A 19,666-nucleotide genomic window follows, 5' to 3' on the forward strand; every position below is an offset into this window, starting at 1 on the left:
ACACTATAAAAATGAGTATGTTTAAATCTAATACAAATGTATATTTTGTATACTTACCAGAAAATAACGTTGAGTATACTTTTACTTTGGTGGGAGTGAAAGCTGCCAGCTCTAGAAGTATTTCAGTGAATTAGTGGGGCAAAGTGCATAAGAGATGCAGGACCCTGGAGTAAAGCTGCCTGAAGTAGCTTAAGCAAGAGGAAGCAAACTTGCACCATCTTTTGGTCTAATCCCTGAGCTGTTGCTCTTGTTTGAGATGAAGTTCTTTTACTCTCCCCTAATTTAGCTTTTGGGTGTTAAAACAAAATGAAGCAGTCTAACTTTAGGTGAACAGGATTTGTACAGATGTACTTTTGATTCTCGGAACGAGTAGGGAGCATTCTTAAAAATAAAAGTAGTTTTTCTCATGCTTAGTATTAATAACATTGAATGAAATAAATGAAGCTGGTTTTCTTATTTTGTAGTGATAAGACTTTATGTGTGGAGTTGACAGGCTTAGTTTAGAAGTTGACACCTTTTACTTCTCCATCCAAAAATCCCAAACCTTCAGCTCAGAGCCAGGTCAGGTCATGCCCTGACAGACTTTCTCTAATACCTCACGTTCAGAACATTGTGGCAAAAGGTGCCTCTTCACTTAATGAACACACATCTGTCGATACAACTCAATCCTGATTAGGATTTAGTAATCCCGTTAGATTTGTGCCAACCAAGGCTAGACAACCATCTTACATTTATATCTGTGCAACTGGCCTGTTCCATGACCGGGTGATGGTCTTGGTGTTAAACTTGGCACTTGTCCCAGTCACATGGCTGTCACATATGGTACTCAGTGTGTGTGTGGCCCTATATTTACCCGCTGTGTCACAGAAGCTGTTGGTGACTTATGTTGCACTAAATGCTTCAATGTACACATCATGTAGTCAAGTGAACAAAGCTACAAGTGACGCTCTTTAACATGAGGCTTTTGCTGTCACTCTGGTTAGATGTTACTATTGTCTTTCATCCAAAACGCTTGCTTGGAGTGCTTTGAGTTGGCTGCCCAATAAAATATAAGCAGTCTATGTTGCATTTGAGTAGCGATAAAATCACATTAAATTGTCTCTCTTTTGGGGGTCTACAGTTATTCATACTTACTGTAATTTTGAGATCTTTGACAGATGATGTAGTTTCTGATATATAAAGAAGCAAATCATTAATTTATATTGAAAGCATATGCTTTGTACTGTTATGATCACAAGGTGGACCCAAGCAAACCCAAGTTTATCGCAGAGTGGGGGGTTTGCAGGTGGAGATGGGGGAATGGTGGCCGAATGCAGGGGGTAGAGGGGGTAGAGGGGTGATAGAGTGTGGCAGGCAGGCTGGCAGATTTTAGTGGACTGTGAAATAAGTGAAAGTTTACATAACATTAATGACAATCCACCGCTTTGCATTGTGGGACAGAGTAGGCACGGAAGAGGGGTCCTATGGGAGGTGAACATTATATACTAAGGAGAAAGATTTGGATCTTGTATCACTTTGTAGTCACAACATCCATGGTTAAATTACTGTGTTGAATTTATGATTAATTATTTGTTTTACTTATTCCATATAAAACATCAGCTTGACCTCAGTACCTACATTATTTTGAAGGTGCTGTGCACTCTTTGCATGCATCAGTTTGATCCTAAGTATAATGTTTCTGGAAATATCAATGTTTTGCATAGTTATTCCTTTGTCATCATACTATAAAGGCACACTGGAACTTGCGGAAAGACAGAAAATACCACAGGGGATTAAACCTGTGACCTTTGTTGCAAGATGATGTACCTTATCAGGAGACTGAAGACTGCAGAGACCTTTTTATCACCCAAACATTTTCTATTATTTCATCTGAGAGGCTAATCTGCCGGATATACTGCAGACCCAAATCCCAACAAAGGAAGATTTTTATTATCAGTGAGAAATGAAGGGCAAGACAAAACATCAGTCAAACTTCAAAGCTTGTTTTAAAAGAAAAGGATTTGGAAATGCCAAACATGTGGACATACTCATGCATTCATATGCTGACCTACACACACATATACACTTTTGTTTTTTACTATACTTGTGAGGGTCTCTTAGCTCCATTGCCTAAACCTCACAGTAACCTTTACCACCAGAAGCCTAATCTTAGCATTTCTGCTAATAAAATAAGATGCTGTGCAGCAAGAAGCAGCTGCTCAAAATCAAATTTCTACGCCTTGAATTAGTGTAGGTGCACCTACACATACTTTCATTTTCTTACTCAATGGACAAGCACAATTCTCATTCATCCACAGCGTAATCCTTCAAAGCTGTTTTCAGATGGAAAATGCTTTGCAATTATTGTTGTTAGCTGTTGACATGCTATCACAAGTCCCCCGCATTCCACCAGACACCAGCAGCCCAAAGGAGTGAAAGCAGACAACTGAGTAGACATAGCCTGAAGTATCTTCTGCTATAACATCAATTTAAAACAATCCACCTTTGATATAATTGATCCTAAATTGTGCCAATCTTCATTAAAAGCAACAAAACCCCACCCCCACTCACACCCATCCACAGTACCTGATGGCATGATGACCCCTCAGATAATATGCAGGTTGTCTGACCTCAGAAAGCTGCGGTAGAAAAGTCTGTTTCTTCAGCAGTGTTGGGTCTTGCCCTAATGTAGGTCTTCAAAAGCAATTCTCCTCACCACAATTGGGGTGAATTCGAGAGTGTTTAAATCTTTTATTTTGTTACGTTTTAAATGGCAATGAGAACAATGTCATTTGAACTAGGGTGGTACCAATTAACCACCCAGAGATGCCTGGATATCCAGTTATTGGTCCTCCTCCAAAATAACTAGGTTGCAGCTTGTTGGGATGAGAGTGAAATTATACCCACTATAGAAAGTGATCCCAAACTATGAGGGCATTCAGGTGTCAGGATGCTGATATCTGATCGATATCAGATTGTGCTCAAAGAGCTGAACACAGACTTCACTTTCCTCCGTCATCAGATTTAACAAAGTGTAATCATGGTCTGAAAATGATAATGACATAATTACCACAATTTGTCTGTGTATCTCTCTGAGAGACAGATGAATGATTGCACTGGGTGTGTCGGGCGTTAAACAGGGAGATGTGCTCGCTTAGAAAATAATGTAGAAGTTCAGGTAGACGGGGATCAAATACACCCATCATGCCACGCTGCTGCAGACTATGAAAATACTTCCATCTACAAAACTGCTTTTGGACTCTGAGCCGCACACAGACACAATCACGTCACATAAAATTCTGTTATTCTGTACAATGTTAAATAAACAAACTCAGAAATATTACAGCGGCTATAATCAGTATTTTAATAACACCAGACCTGTAGTTGATTTCACTGCTTGTAGTTTTTTCATTCTCAAATGAATCAGAATCATAATTGAAGGAGTGAACACACACACACACACACACACACACAGAATCATGTGGATGTAATTAGAAACCTGTGGAGATAAAAACAACCCAAATCTAATCTAATATCTCAAATTTTGAGAAAGATAATGAAAGTCTTTATTAACATAAGAATTTATTAAACAACATTTTTTTTATTGTCACAGTTTAGGACTGAATCAACATTGTAGTACATAAATTAGTAAAATTACATTCTTAAATGTAAAAGCATCAAATTAAAAAAAAATTAATTTACTTCTTTACAGTGACAAAACACAAAATAAAATGTTTAAAGCAGCAAACTTAATAACGTTAATGAAAACAGCATCACACGAAGCCTTACATTAATGATCTCTTTCTATAAGTTACTGTTCTTGATGAGGTAGTAATGATCCTACTGAAAACGTATGGGTTACAACACATGTGTAACACTTGAACAGTGGCTTCAGTGCAGCTTCAAGACACGTTAATTGCATAATTACTCAGTCTTATTCTTACGTCATTTCTGACTCTGCATTGGAATAGTGCTTCAGTTTATTATTTCTCCATGAAAGTCACTCTGCTGTTGTCCAAAAACGATGAGAAACATGGGTAATGCTAAGATCTGGTGCATGCAGAAAGTCTAAAAAGGCTTTATGTTTAAAAACAAAATGTTTCATCTTTAAAATCTCTTTCGACAAAAAGCCAACGGGATTTTTCCTTTGGATTTTGGATTACTGCAAAATAAACTGTGGCAAACAAAAGTGTATGATACTTAGACATTTTTGTTCTGCAAGATAATTCACAAATGAACACTCACACTTTTGAGCATGATTTTTGAAACCTAAATGCCAGAAGTAAAAAGTTAAGCTATAAACGAACAGGACCACGGTCAAATTACTTCAGTGTCACCACCACTAAGCTTCCAACCTGTGAGAGAATATAGACACATATAGATAGATAAATTCAATAAAACGTAAGTAAAAAAAAAATGTTTAACTGTATATAAGGAACAGGGTCCTTATTTAACTTGCTAAAGAAGATATAAGGTTTAGATTATATATTATTTCTTTAGCAGATTCACTGTAGGTTATTATATTTTTTATTCCCTCAGAGTTGGATGTTTGTCATAGTAAAGAGGGCCAGGCTGGTCCCACACCAGTACCCTTACGTCTGCAGTGGCAGCCCAGTCTGAATGGCAGTTTCAGACACACACTGGAGGGTTAAAGCCACAGCTGGTCGACCCCAGGATACGCAATGTACACTACCCTTTAAAGGCAAACAGTAACCACTTATATATATATTTTTTAAAAGACTAATCGTTTTAGGTTTAGATTTGTGTTTATCAAATCAACAAACCTGTATGTTTTTGGTCTGTGGGGGGGAAACTGGAGCAGAAAGGTGTCACAGTCACTTCACATTGAGGTTTGATATCAACAAAAATAATGAAGAAGCTATTAAACAACACAATCTCATGTTCACTTTTGTGGCAACAATGTTTAAGTGAGAATATAGAAGTCAATTTGTGATGCTTTTTTCAATGCTCACCAACTACTGCATGAGCATCTGTAAGTTACTTGGATGTCCCCTGTTGGTTTGTCTTGTAAGACGGGAGGAAGGGCAGGTACTGGAAACATCTAAACCGCTTCAAAACACTGTTGCAGAAAGGGATATCATAGCATGACTGGTCACACATGTTTTTGCCTTCCCCTTGCACCTTGTCCTGCCAGCTCTTGATACCCCGCTCTTTGTCGGTGCCTGAAAAAGAAAAAAAAAACGGGTTAGCTGATGGTGATGTTGTGGCTTGTTTGATAAGTCTTTGATAATTTGCTAAAATAAGTATTTTGTCATACCTGGAATGGTGTTGTCCAGGATAAATCCAAAGAATCCTCCGATGAACATGTGTGTGGTGAAGAGCACTACAATCACTTGGTCTAGCTCTTTTATTCCTTCAAACAGAGAAGAGAATAAATGCATGTCACTTGTTATCTTTAAGTAGCTTGTGGAATGTGCAAACAACATGGCAAGTATAAATCCTGTAGGGAGATTGTATTTGCTCTTATCGCCTCCATACAGAGGTCAGGTTTGAATTTCGCTTAATAAAACTGAAAGAAATACAAGCTTCCTCAAACCAAAACCAACAGCAACTGGGGCCTGACAGTAAATCTTGTAGCACAGGATAACAGCCAATCCACACATGGTCCAGGTCTGACCCGTCTGTTGGATGGACTCATATGTCATATCTCTGTGTTGAACCCTCATTTTAACTCCTTCCACATGTCCAAAAAACGACATTATCAGATGTATATTGGTAGATGTTAGATCTTTTATATAACTTCAGAAATCAAAATGTATGCAACATTTCTTAAGATGGCATATTCATGAAGCAAAGATTTAGTGCAAATACAGTTTTTCAAAAGCATATAGGAAGTTAAAGCATCAGTTTGCCCAATTCACAGAAAAACATTTTTTTTTCAAATAGTATAGTTCATATAGTGTAGTTTTGGTTTTTGGTTTCACATGCTGAGCTTTTGAGATATCTGTCTCTGGGATAGGAAATCCAAACATTATGTCCAGTGCTGACATTTTTCAGAAGATTATGGTCAGAAAAACTATGGCTTAAGATGTGGTTATGGTTTGGTAACAAAAACACAGGTTAACTGCAGGTCTGTAACAGGACATAAACTCTGTTCTCCTGAAATAAAGTCTCTACGCACCCATTCGCAACACAGACCTTTACACCTTTACTTTACTGCTTGCTACATAAAGGGCACACAGCTTTATTTTCACTGAACAACGGAAATTGTGAGGTGCAGAATCCACGAATATGGATATAATTCCTTGGGATACTGGGCTGGGTGCTCACAGCATTAAAAAAATGACATAACATTTTTTTCAGAAACAGTGTCTCAGTGAAGCCAACACAGGGGGCTCTGACAAAAACAAAAAACGCAGGGTTGTCTGGCAAAAAAAGTTGAACCTGGCTCAACTTTTGCTTTAATGCAATGCAGTGTCATGCGGGAAGGTGATGTGTTGGCCAATCAAATTCGATTACATGACTATCATATTCTTTACTGTATACGTAAGATAAAACAACAACTTTCCAGAGCTACAAAATCCGTCCTCATGATATTATAAACCTCTGTTCAGTGTTTTGGCATCTAGTAAGCCTTCAAACTCATGGATTTTACTCATTCTGGACTCCCTGGATTGTATTACATCATTTCACCATTAAATGAAGCAACACGCCCCCACCAATGCAGCCCCTTTTTTATGCCAACTTCTAATCGCCCACGTACTCTGGATTTCACTGTGATTGAACAGTTTTCATTGGAGCTGCATTTTTGAATGTCATTTTTCAAATTTGTTATCACCACAAACAAAATTCCATCCAACTACATTGTATCAGGGTGGTGGCGGAAATCTCAAAGATGGATGTGCATGGCTAGGAAAAAATATGTTGTTTTGTAACTTGAGTGAATTGCCTTATATATGCTGAAATATCCTCTTGATCTGCCTTTGTTTAGCTTAGTGTTAGTATTCACAACACTTTTGAAGTGAGTGGTGAGAAACAGACAAGACTAACATACAAAGAGAGAAACTTTGCTGGTACTTTGCATTGAGCTCCCCTTACAGGCCACGTGGCAGCTTGGCAGAGTTAAGGAGTTGTCATATTGGAGAAAATGAAGCCAGCAGGAGTCCTGTGAAGTTTGCGGGTCCACAGACATCCAGATATTTGAAGGTTAATGAAGGCTGCTCTGTGGCTGATGGACAGCCTCTGTAATCACTAGACCACCGTGGCACTCAAATTTCCTGAGTCAGAGTTGGCCTTTCATGTGACATGCATAACCAGCACATGGGTGAATACAGGGCGCCATTGAATATGTGGACACCTGCATGTCCGATGTTTTCAAAGTGCCCCTCAGGCAATAAACTGCCAAATGAATGTGTATCGAATTGACTAAAAGATTGCCAACAGCGCTGACGTAGTTTGACTCTGAACACACTCTTGTTCAAAGAACTCATCCCAACACGCATAAGCACAGACACACATTTCTTGCCCAAAGAGGCAGCAGTCAAAAGTTCAAGACACCCGCTGAGTTGTTTTTAAGTCCCACAGCCTGTACATCTAAAGACGTCTGGATGAGCAGCAGTTTGTTTACAAAGAGCGCTGACATGCCTCCTCTTGTGTGCAGCCATCAGCTGAGTGTCGAGGCTGGGGAAAAACTCAGGGGCAAGAGTGCTTTATCTGAGCTGGGCAGATTACAGCCAGTGACATGGCAGTTTGCCAATAGGATTGGGAGGTAAGCAGCCTAGACCTGAGAAAACCAGACAAACCCTCATGCCCAGTGTTGAACTCTGGATTAGCACTTTCCTGGGAGACACTCGCATCACATGACTCATGGGATCAAGGTCTTATGTCTGCAGAGAAGAGCTGTTTAATCTTGAGGATTGCTCTTTTGATGGCACTTCATAGGAGGTGGCCACAAAGACGCACCGCAGGCGATCAGTGTGTCATCAAAAGCAGGGAATCATCAGCTGAGAGCCTGTGATTGATCTTTGATTGGTTCTAAGATCTCTGATCGATCAGCCTTGTATTTGTGAAAGCGCCACATGGTCTAATTTCATCTGTTGGATTAATGTTTCATGGCTGAATTAGCGTAATTGGGTTCTACCTGTTTAGGATATGTGTATGTATGTGCATGTAATGTAAAGTGGAGAATTTCCTGTCTTTCAAAACAATATTTTACTTTTTTTACTTTTATTTGTGGCTGGCTTTTAACCCTCTGTGCCCTCTTTCACCCGAGTACCCTAATTCTCTTCCTTGAACCCCTTTCAAGAGCTGCCAGATTACAAAAGGAGTTCACAAATAATTATTACAACTTTTTACAACGTATGCGACATAGCAGAAGGGTTGACCACATTACAGCTATTCAGGCAGTAGCAAGGCAGTTGTCAGTCAAAAGCAAAATGCATTTTCAAATAGTTTTTCATGAACATCAATCATTTTCTGCATTCCAAAATTAAGAATTATTTGCAAAATGTACTGAGACCTGATTAAAGAATTCATGAAAGTCAATCAGTAATACCTGTAATCAGTAATATGGCAGAGTAAGCAGGAACAGTATGACATGAAAAAAAAACTAGTCAGAAAATGACTGGGCATTGTTTATATGATACAAAATATGACATGTGATCCTCAAGAATCAACAATCACCAACAATCTGCAAATCCCTGGTGATGTAACTGTATTTTCCCCAGGCAGCTAATGTCATGTGTTATCAAGACAAGCCTGTTCGTCCCTACGCCTGTCAATACTGGTGCTCATAGACCTCACCACAATACCTTAGATCGCCTAGAAAGTTATATTGGTTTCACTGACACTGCTCTCTCCTGGTTTAGATCATATTTAACTGCCATGTCTCATTTTGTTTTCATCAGTCCATACTAAGGTCAGTTATGGTGTGCCACAGAGACCTGTGCTTGGTCCTATTCTTTTCTATATTTACATGTTGCCCCTGGGTACATTAATCAATCATTACCAACAAGGTTTACATTTCTATGCAGATGACAGTCAGCTTTATATCTCCATTAAGCATGACGCCTATTAGAAATGAAACAATGGATGTCATCTAGCTTCCTCTTTTTAATTGGCGAGAAAATTTAAATGCTAGTTCCAAAGCAGATTAGAAAAAAATGCAGTGATCTCACTCCGAACTTAGATGGTTCCACAATTTCACAAAACCCTAGTATTACAAATCTCTGCGTCCAGTTTGATCCACATCTCTTATTTGGAAAAGACTTGGCAAAGACTGCATATTTCCATTTATGAAATATATATTATGATATATAATATTACACAGACTTGCACCATCCTACTTATCACCTCTAGTCACTCCTTATATACCAGCGAGGGCTCCTGACTATCCCAAGAATAAATAAAACGTCAGTAGGTGGCAGGGCTTTCTCTTACCGACTCTACTCTGGAATCGTCTTCCTATCCAAATTCGTGAGCCTAGCTCGATTGACTCATTCAAAAATAAACTCAAAACACATCTATTCGCATCAGCTTTCAACCTCATTTAGTCTTCCCTCAGTATTAAACTACGGTTATCCAGCTTACATTCAGTTTTATGTGCACATGGTTACGTATATGTACTGTATGTTACAGATTTTTGTAGATGTATCCAGGTATGAATGTACAGGAATTATATGTGCATATTGTGAATTGTGGTATTCCACCTCACTTTTTATATATTTTTAAATATGTTGTTTATTGTTGTTTTATTTTATGTACAGCCCTTTGAGACATTTGTGATATTGGGCTATGATAAACTTTGACTTGACTTGTTTGTATCACCCTTACAATCACACTCTCAAAGGGACTGACAACAACCACATTATTAAACTTTGAATAAATAATACACTCTCAGTGATGACAAGCAAAAAGTCAAGAGTGTAAAAGCCCTACCAGTGCCCCTTACAGGCCGAACAGCCTCTTACACCCATCTGTACCCATGTGGTCCGACTGCCTGACCAACTGAGATACAAACTGACTGACATTTCTATCCTCAAATCGCCTATTAGGGTAAAACAAACTAATTCAGAGTTCAGGATCAGTTAAGACAATTAAAAAGGCTCTCCATGCCACTTTCAAATCTAGGCTAAAGACGAAAAGTACCCAAGTGTTTGCCATCTGGGCCCGTGGGATTTGGGAGCACCTTGGCCTTATGAGCTTAGGCTGGCAGAACCGCTGCCATCTTTTCAAGGGTAATCTGTAAGTGGAGCAGTGTTTCCTGATTCTATCTTTGCTTTTTCAAGAACAAACAAGACAGTCAGACCCAAGATACATTTTTTGAATATATTTGTGTGCGTAAGGGTGGGGTACCAAATTTCGATTGTTGGGCCCATTATGTTTATGACTTAGGCATCACAAGTCTGTTCCAGTCTGAATCTCTTGGTTTTGACAGTCAGCAGATAAAACCTTATGACATTACTAATGTCATGCCCTCAGTCTTTCAATTATTCTCCTGACTGTTATACTGTGTATATTGCTGGAAATAGTCATTATGGGTGTAGATGTTTTAATAATCTTAAAGATTGTTCCCACTTTGAGGGACTGAGTCAGTGAGGACACATGTACTTTGTGTACATGTGTGTGTGTGTGTGTGTGTGTGTGCGTATGAGCGTGTGAAAATCACCTGTGTCAATGATGCCGGGATTGGAGTGAAACCAGGTAGGTAAAACAAGACCGCTGAAGGTGGAGAAGCCGAGGATGAGGAGGTTACGGGACGAGTTAAGGTCCACATACTGAGGAGAGAGAAAAAGAAAGAGTGAGAGGTTAAGAGAGACTTTTTTATTGTTGTCCTGCTTCAGCTGGCTGCCATGTCTGTTTTGGAACGTCACTAAAATCAGCGATCAGGAACAACCTGGAACCTTAAAAAATGACCTGATTTCTATTTTGGTCTAGGATTAACATTTATTTGACATTTGACATGACAGGTCAACACAGGCCAGACTGAGGGCAACCATGTCTCTAAATGTGCTCTGACTAATCAATCAAATTGTAAAGAAGCAACATTTTTTCCATGCTCATTAAATCAAATGACTGCGACACTGTATATCTGAGGGGGGTTGACACAGTTGCTGATCAATAAAGAGCCAAAGACCTGCCCCACTTGCCCCGTAGTTAGTTTCTGTTCTATTCATCTTTCTGAAACACTGAAATGTGTCGATAGTCTGAGCTAAATCTGAGCACTTTGTCATTGCATCATTATTTTGCATATATACTATACTGTAGCTCCCATGAGGTTTTGACACCTAAGACTAAGACTCAAGGGAGCTGTAATTGTTCAGTGTATACAAAATAATTACTGGAATATGGACACAAAAACCTGGTTTCATGTTTCATATGTTTACAAAGACAAAAAAGAAATGGGAAAAGTATGCTGCCTGGGTGGGACTTTGGCTCACTACACTAATGATAAACTACATAGGCAAGATTTCTGTATTATGAGTTCATTATTCTGGCAACGGGGAGTTTGATGCCTCAAACTCCCCGTTGCTTGAAATATAAAGAACTGAAATACTCAAAGTTTAGGTTTTAGTTTGAGACATTTCAACAAAAAAGCCTAACAGTTACAATCTGAAGCCGCAAAACTTAATAAAACAGCTGATATACTGTGTAGGATTTAGGATTGTATTATTTTCTGTTTTCATCAACTGTTTCTACTCTAAATAACTTTCCAGTGTGTCTGTGGTGGAAAAGCATGGAAGGGGTTATGCTGTCAGACCTATTAAGAGAGGAGATGATATATGCTGACTCCTTGCTGTTAAAGGTCAATAAATCACCTATTACTTCTCCCTCTTGTCTACAGTTGACCCATGCTCACTGCAGGCTAAAAATGTATTGCCACCCTTTGAAGGCATTCATGGATGCATTGTGGACTCAACCTCTAGAGAGTCAGAGACTGCCATGCCAAATATGATAAATATGCAGGCAGAGAAAGCAATGGCATGGTACTTAATCTCTAACATGCAACTGTAAACAAAATAAACTCTGCTCGGGAATCCTCCTCAGGTTTTTGGAGGTTGTTCAGTATAAAAACGGCTTGTTTCAGACAGCTGAGGGGCTGCATGAAGGGCCAGAATAAGATAAATAAGGACTTTTTTGACCTGTAAATCCTGCAAAGCTACTCGAGTGAAATCCCAGAATAAAAATACAGAGCTGAAATGAGCATAATATGGGACCTTTAAGAAACTGAACATTCACCTTTTTGATCACATTAACTATTTTTCTATTTTGTTGGATTTTATTTTGTGTTTAATTTTTTGAGTTTAGTTTTGTCACAGGGTTAGTGCTAGAACAGCACCACAGGAGCCAGTAAGTCTCAGTATCTAGTTCCAGGACCCCTTAGCGGGCAGGATGTTTTGTTTCTCAGTGTCTGAAGATTGGGCCGTCTCATTACTCCATAGATCAGGTGTTTTGGTGTCCCCCAGATAAAATATATGTTACAATACTGAACTGTGTTTACCTGGAGGTTGGATATCCCCACTGCTGCGATCATTCCAAACATAACAAGGAACATGCCTCCGATGACTGGGTCTGGGATGGTGATAAAAACAGCTCCAAATTTCCCAAAGATCCCCAAGACGATCATTAGAATGCCGGTGGTCTGGAGGACCAGTCTGCTGCCAACCTGAGATGAAATTAGCACAGGCAGTTATCCAGTCTATACAAGGTTAATCCATCGTTCTCACCATGCCAGGTATATTTTTACCAGGACACTGCGTGGGGAAAAAACGCTAAAAGTTTTATTAAGAAAACTATCAATCTCGTTTGCGATGATTTTGAGTTGGATGTAGGCATGAGAGTCGCGGGCTTCTATTTCAACTCTTCACTCTCAAACTCTCTTCAAACACAGGAAAAACACAGGCTTGGCCGGAAAATATTGAGATTGTGTGATTTATTATGCCGACGTCCCAAATGGTGAGAATATTTACATGTAACAGATGAAAAACAGAAATCCATAATACTCTCTACACAGGGTTACAAAAATAATACAAAAAAGGAGTTCCTCAATAACTCAGATATCTTCAAAAAAAAGAAAAAAGATTTTGAAAAAAAGAAATACAATCCAATATGCACTCAGAGTTCAGTATATGTTGCCTTCTCTGTAACTACGTAGTAAACCCGTAGCCCCTCTCATTAGGCTAAATAATTACAGAAGAAAAACACAATTTATACATTTTCCTACTAGATAAGGCATTTAAACCCAAGTATATTTTAAATATGAATTATCTATAGTTTCCTAAATATTTTCCCCCTGTTCAAAACAAGCGATTTGAAACAAAAATTAATACTATAAACAAGAAACATAATTATGCGGTTCACGTGACCATGAAAATGCATGAGCACATCCTATTTAACAGAAAGCTCAGGTCAAGCCTGCAGAGCCCATGAAACATTCAGCGATAGCATAGGCTTTTATGTCCAAGGGGAGCTGTGCTGCTCAGAGACAGGTTGTTATTTTAGACAGGCTTGATTCCATCAGACTGACACACCGTGGCTCAGTGCTGTATACATTTTACATACAATTCTAGTGAAATTCTCAAATAAATAAATGATCAGTCTGGTCAGCGGCTCAGACAGTGAGACTCACAAACAACTGCAGCGCACAACCAATAAATCAGGTTCCCCCTCCCATTAATTGTATCACAATACAATAATTAAAAGGTCAAGCAAAAATACTATCTGACCCCTGTCTGCTCAAAACGCGGAGCTGATTTATTCCATGATATACTTGTGGTTGAGTTTGGGCACATATATATACAGTGCATCCGGAAAGTATTCACGGCGCTTCACTTTTTCCACATTTTGTTATGTTACACCCTTATTCCAAAATGGATTAAATTAATTTTTTTCCTCAAAATTCTACACACAACACCCCATAATGACAATGTGAAAAAAGTTTTTTTTAAATTTTTGCAAATTTATTAAAAATAAAAAACTAAGAAATCACATGTACATAAGTATTCACAGCCTTTGCCATGAAGCTCAAAATTGAGCTCAGGTGCATCCTGTTTCCACTGATCATCCTTGAGATGTTTCTGCAGCTTAATTGGAGTCCACCTGTGGTAAATTCAGTTGATTGGACATGATTTGGAAAGGCACACACCTGTCTATATAAGGTCCCACAGTTGACAGTGCATGTCAGAGCACAAACCAAGCATGAAGTCAAAGGAATTGTCTGTAGACCTCCGAGACAGGATTGTCTCGAGGCACAAATCTGGGGAAGGTTACAGAAAAATTTCTGCTGCTTTGAAGGTCCCAATGAGCACAGTGGCCTCCATCATCCGTAAGTGGAAGAAGTTCGGAACCACCAGGACTCTTCCTAGAGCTGGCCGGCCATCTAAACTGAGTAATCGGGGGAGAAGGGCCTTAGTCAGGGAGGTGACCAAGAACCCGATGGTCACTCTGTCAGAGCTCCAGAGTTCCTCTGTGGAGAGAGGAGAACCTTCCAGAAGGACAACCATCTCTGCAGCAATCCACCAATCAGGCCTGTATGGTAGAGTGGCCAGACGGAAGCCACTCCTTAGTAAAAGGCACATAGCAGCCCGCCTGGAGTTTGCCAAAAGGCACCTGAAGGACTCTCAGACCATGAGAAACAAAATTCTCTGGTCTGATGAGACAAAGATTGAACTCTTTGGTGTGAATGCCAGGCGTCACGTTTGGAGGAAACCAGGCACCGCTCATCACCAGGCCAATACCATCCCTACAGTGAAGCATGGTGGTGGCAGCATCATGCTGTGGGGATGTTTTTCAGCGGCAGGAACTGGGAGACTAGTCAGGATAGAGGGAAAGACGAATGCAGCAAAGTACAGCGACATCCTGGATGAAAACCTGCTCCAGAGCCCTCTTGACCTCAGACTGGGGCGACGGTTTATCTTTCAGCAGGACAACGACCCTAAGCACACAGCCAAGATATCAAAGGAGTGGCTTCAGGACAACTCTGTGAATGTCCTTGAGTGGCCCAGCCAGAGCCCAGACTTGAATCCGATTGAACATCTCTGGAGAGATCTGAAAATGGCTGTGCACCGACGCTTCCCATCCAACCTGATGGAGCTTGAGAGGTGCTGCAAAGAGGAATGGGTGAAACTGCCCAAAGATAGGTGTGCCAAGCTTGTGGCATCATATTCAAAAAGACTTGAGGCTGTAATTGCTGCCAAAGGTGCATCAACAAAGTATTGAGCAAAGGCTGTGAATACTTATGTACATGTGATTTCTCAGGTTTTTTATTTTTAATAAATTTGCAAAAATCTCAAAAAAACTTTTTTCACGTTGTCATTATGGGGTGTTGTGTGTAGAATTTTGAGGAAAAAAATGAATTTAATCCATTTTGGTATAAGGCTGCAACATAACAAAATGTGGAAAAAGTGAAGCGCTGTGAATACTTTCCGGATGCACTGTATATATATATTTATTTCTACTTGTATTTGTCAATTTGACATACTAGGATGGATCATAACTTCATACTCTATTGTTAAAATGCCTGTATGATGCTCACAATAGATGGATTATATTTGGATTTTACACCACCAACATAAACTCAATGTCATGACAGGAGAGGTGCCCCCTAGCTGTCAAAGGTCTCAGAGTGAGCTCTTGCAGCTTGAGTGTAGTCTGGAATTAACATCACAAACACAGTTAACCTCAAACGGGCCAAAAAGATGAGAATGATTAACCATAATTTAATGATAATCAGAAAATGAGGAATATTATTTTAACTATTATCCAAACCTTTGGCGTAAAACCTAAACCTCTACACATTTTGCATTTATTTACAATCACTTATCTCTTGATTCGTGCAGAGGAACTGATAATAGGGTGGGGTTGAGCACAAGGCTCTTGAAGGGTTGAGCTCACAAAAGTCCACCTGAGTTTTCATTGTAATGTATCTACAGACAGCAGCAGGGATTTTTCCACGGGAAGTGCAGAGGGGCAGTTAATCATCACAATGCTCTGCTACATCTAAAAGGTCTTCACTGACTGACAGGAAGGGAGGAGCAGTTAATGTTCCTGCTCTGAAAAGAACCAAAAGCAAACAGTCTGACATTGATAGTATTAGGTTAGGATGAATGTAAAAAAAGAGGCTTATAGCTTGTTAAAGTTAGTGTAAATATTTGAATGTGATTATAACAACTTTCGAATTATTCTGATCGTATTGCATTCAGCTCATTCATCTAAATTCTATTTGCCACAGAGTTATTCTTTTTTACTACCACCAGATGATGTTGAAGTAAGGGATTTTCAAATCCTACACAACGTTTTTGGAGCTGCACTAATAAATATATATATTTTACTGTATATTGACACTGACTCAGAGTAACGTGAAAGGCATAATCTGTAAGTACAAACCGTAGAAAATGATCACTAACTCCTCAGGAAGATTTTAGCCTCTTCTAACTCAATGTTTTAGATTTACGTAACATTTACTTTATTTGCATTTACATTGTTCACTCACAGTGCAATCATCATCAACACCATTTCCAGCAGCAGCAGGCAGCTGTTTGAAGCAAATAAGATAATCCTTTATTAATTTGCAAATTTGCAAATGAGATCTGATAAACCCACTGTGATGTACCTGCCCAGCAGATGGCAAATGGCAGACAAAGTTAGCAACTAACTGGTGAAGAAAGTGGAATACCTAGCAGCTAAAGAGCCACATATTTTTCTTATTTTTCTTGGTGACAAAAACAGAGCTGAAAGGAGAATTAATATTGGATTTACATTCATCAGGTCGGCAGAAACCCGACTCCAAATAAAGGCTAATGTAGCTTGTCTCCATGACGTGTAAATACCAAATTGTTTTCTAAAGTGTTTGTTAGGAACTTAATAAGGTGATGTCAGGACTGTTGGCTTCACAAAGCCTTTCACAGAGTGCTTATGCCCTCGAGTGGCAAGAAAAGATCAACTGATTCAGCTTTAAAAAGTCCTAAAACACAAGAGGAGTCTATTGTGATGGGTACCTTGGTAATTCCAAGTGCAGCGATGTTCTGGCTGTAGGAGGTGGTGCCGTTTCCGGTTCCCCACAGGGCAGCCAGGATGCAGCCGATGCCCTCCACGGCGATACCTCGGTTTATGGCATGTGTTGGTGGAGGCGGGGCACCAGACAAGCGAGCACAAGCGTAGTAGTCACCGATTGATTCCATGGTAGATGCCAAGACGCCTGCCATCATACCCAACACTGAGGACACACTCACTGTGGGCATACCCCATTGACCTACAGGCACAGAGAGGCAAACTTTAATACATACATCTTTCAATACATACAGCTACAGACACACAGCGTCATACTTAAAGCCTTTGTTCCAGCTATGCGTTGCATAATGATGGATTGCTCCATGTTATTTTAAAAGTGAGGTAATACCTAGCAGACTGCTACCAGATGACCTGAGAGGCCAAGAGGGATTCATATGTTTAAAGACAAAGATGTATTTTGCTTCTAAACCACTGAGGGATTTATAGACAGGCAGTGGTACACATCTGCCAGACCAAAGGTTTACATGACGCCATGCTCACGCCACTCAATTTGTTATAGTACAAACATATGAACAGATCCAGATTTTATTTCCTAGCATTTTGCAAGAATTTAAAAGTGAACGGTATTGAACTGCACTCCCAGCAGAAGCCCAATTATCTGGACTATAGAATTCCTCACACAAACAAATCAACAGGTGAATGTGGGATGCTGACTCTCAAATCCTGTCGTAACTAATACTGGCTCTTCACAAGGCTGTGCTCTTCAACGATGCACAAAAGTAAAAAATGGATTACTGCTGAAGTTCAGTTCTCGACAACATGGCCGTAAGACACTCACATGACCCTCAGCCCAAACGAAAGAAGTTTACGCATTTTCAGTTTAGAGGAAATTTTCTTCTACACAGAGTATAGTTATACATGGTCACCATGTCGGGCTAGTTGAGAGGTCCAAACATCTTTGGGTGTTCATTGGCAATAAATTGAAATGATGATTTATTTAACAAAATGGTCGAAGTTTGGCAAATGGGTAGCAAGAGGAAGGCGATGCTCCTGGCTCAAATAAAGCTGCTGAGTGTCCTTGTGTGTCCTTGTTGCTACATGAGTGATTCCTGCTAGTTGTCTTGGGCACGTGTGTTTTGATAAAATTGGTAAAAAAATGTGTCAGCAGTTACGCAATAAAGTTTAATGATGTTTTTTAGCTGGATTCTATTTGAAATTTAAACATTTTCAAATTATGTGACATAATTACATATGCATACACGTATATTAATTCAGCACCAGTAACTGATATATAATGGTTGCTTTCCATTTAAGATGGGGGGTAACATGCAACAAGGTTCTGCATCTGGACTTGACACAGGGACTTTACGGTTACGTACATCTTCTTTATAACTTCGTTTTTGGTCTCTCTAGTGGAGCGGAGGCCTGTTACAATGAGTGGCGATATGACGTGAATGCTTCATTTACACAACAATTATTACATCTTCTCTTTTTTGACATGCAAACCTTTCCTCCCCAGCCAAGTGTAAAATGTTGTTGTGAAATAGTTTCACTTGCACTCTGAATTTTCCATGTACAAATTGAAATGCACATAAAAAAAAGGTGGATGGAAATGTACCAGCTGCGTGCTGAGTAGGTGTGACACAGAATTGTCCTTCGCTGCCAACATCGCCGCGTCACCCCACTCCTGCAGATTCATCCTCCACAACATCAGGAGGATACGTCCGTTCCTCACCCAGGACTAGACTACTGCAACTCGCTCCAGGCCGGCGTGCCTGCATGTGCTATCCGACCTGTGCAGCTCATCCAGAATGCAGCAGCTCAGCTGGTCTTCAACCTACCCAATCCTCCGCACCCTGCGCTTGCAACCCGTGGCTGCTCGAATCCGATTCGAGACGCTGGTACTTGCCTACCGTGCTGCGAATGGCTCAGGCCCATCCTACATCCTGGACATGGTCAAATCATAAACCCCAGCAAATCCACAACCTCTTTCTCTATCTCGTGTTGTTTCTAAATGTAGCACTTGAAGCAGTTCAGCATATTTGATGAAGTTGACGTACTTGCATGATTCTTGCAATATATTTTATTTATATTTATATCCCCATGGTTGAAATGAATGAATGCAAATTGCTTTGGATAAAAGCGTCAGCTAAATACATGTACATGCTTGTACATCAATACATACAAACATATGATCACCTATAAATGCCAGTGCTTGAAAACCCCAGCTGGCATGTGTTTTATCTATCCCTCGTCACTTTGCTGTGAATATTGTGTAAATTGTTTTTGTCCTATGTTATATCCTATAATATATCTGTGTTTGAGATGTGTTGATGGACAGGATGTGTATTGTGCAATATTGACATGATGATGTCTCTCTTCAGGCGTATTTTTATGCATGTCACTGCAGGAACAATTTCTTCTTGGAAAACATAAAGTTATTCTAATCTAACCTTTAGTTAGGTGTCAAAGTTATCAAAAACAGGACCAGTTCTTTAAGGCAGGCATCAACAGGTGAAGGTGTCAAACATAGAGACACATTCCAAATGCAATATTCTTGAAATCACACATGCCAACATCTTGCGTTGATGATGCAGACAGCCATACGTTTTGTTTGTAAATCTGATTACTGTGATGGAGATGCATTTGCTTTGCCTTATCTCAGACACCATAAATAAGCTACAGCCAAGGGTATAAACAGCCACAGTCACTGTCGCTG

At 39.7% G+C, this 19,666-nt stretch overlaps 1 protein-coding gene across 1 annotated transcript in view; it reads right to left on the reverse strand.

The window, feature by feature from the left end:
• Positions 1–4,977: 4,977 nt before the first annotated feature.
• LOC139286465 (solute carrier family 23 member 2) overlaps positions 4,978–19,666 on the reverse strand; it is a 38,828-nt gene continuing 24,139 nt past the window's right edge. Inside the window, exons 8-12 of the mRNA XM_070907268.1 lie at positions 16,935–17,188; positions 12,440–12,604; positions 10,607–10,715; positions 5,258–5,353; positions 4,978–5,162 (exon numbers count right to left, since the gene is read on the reverse strand). Coding sequence (XP_070763369.1) covers positions 4,978–5,162; positions 5,258–5,353; positions 10,607–10,715; positions 12,440–12,604; positions 16,935–17,188 — 809 coding nt within the window. The remainder of the gene's footprint in view (positions 5,163–5,257; positions 5,354–10,606; positions 10,716–12,439; positions 12,605–16,934; positions 17,189–19,666) is intronic.

The sequence above is a fragment of the Enoplosus armatus genome, chromosome 6 (assembly GCF_043641665.1).
Source record: "Enoplosus armatus isolate fEnoArm2 chromosome 6, fEnoArm2.hap1, whole genome shotgun sequence".
NCBI lineage: Eukaryota > Metazoa > Chordata > Actinopteri > Centrarchiformes > Enoplosidae > Enoplosus > Enoplosus armatus.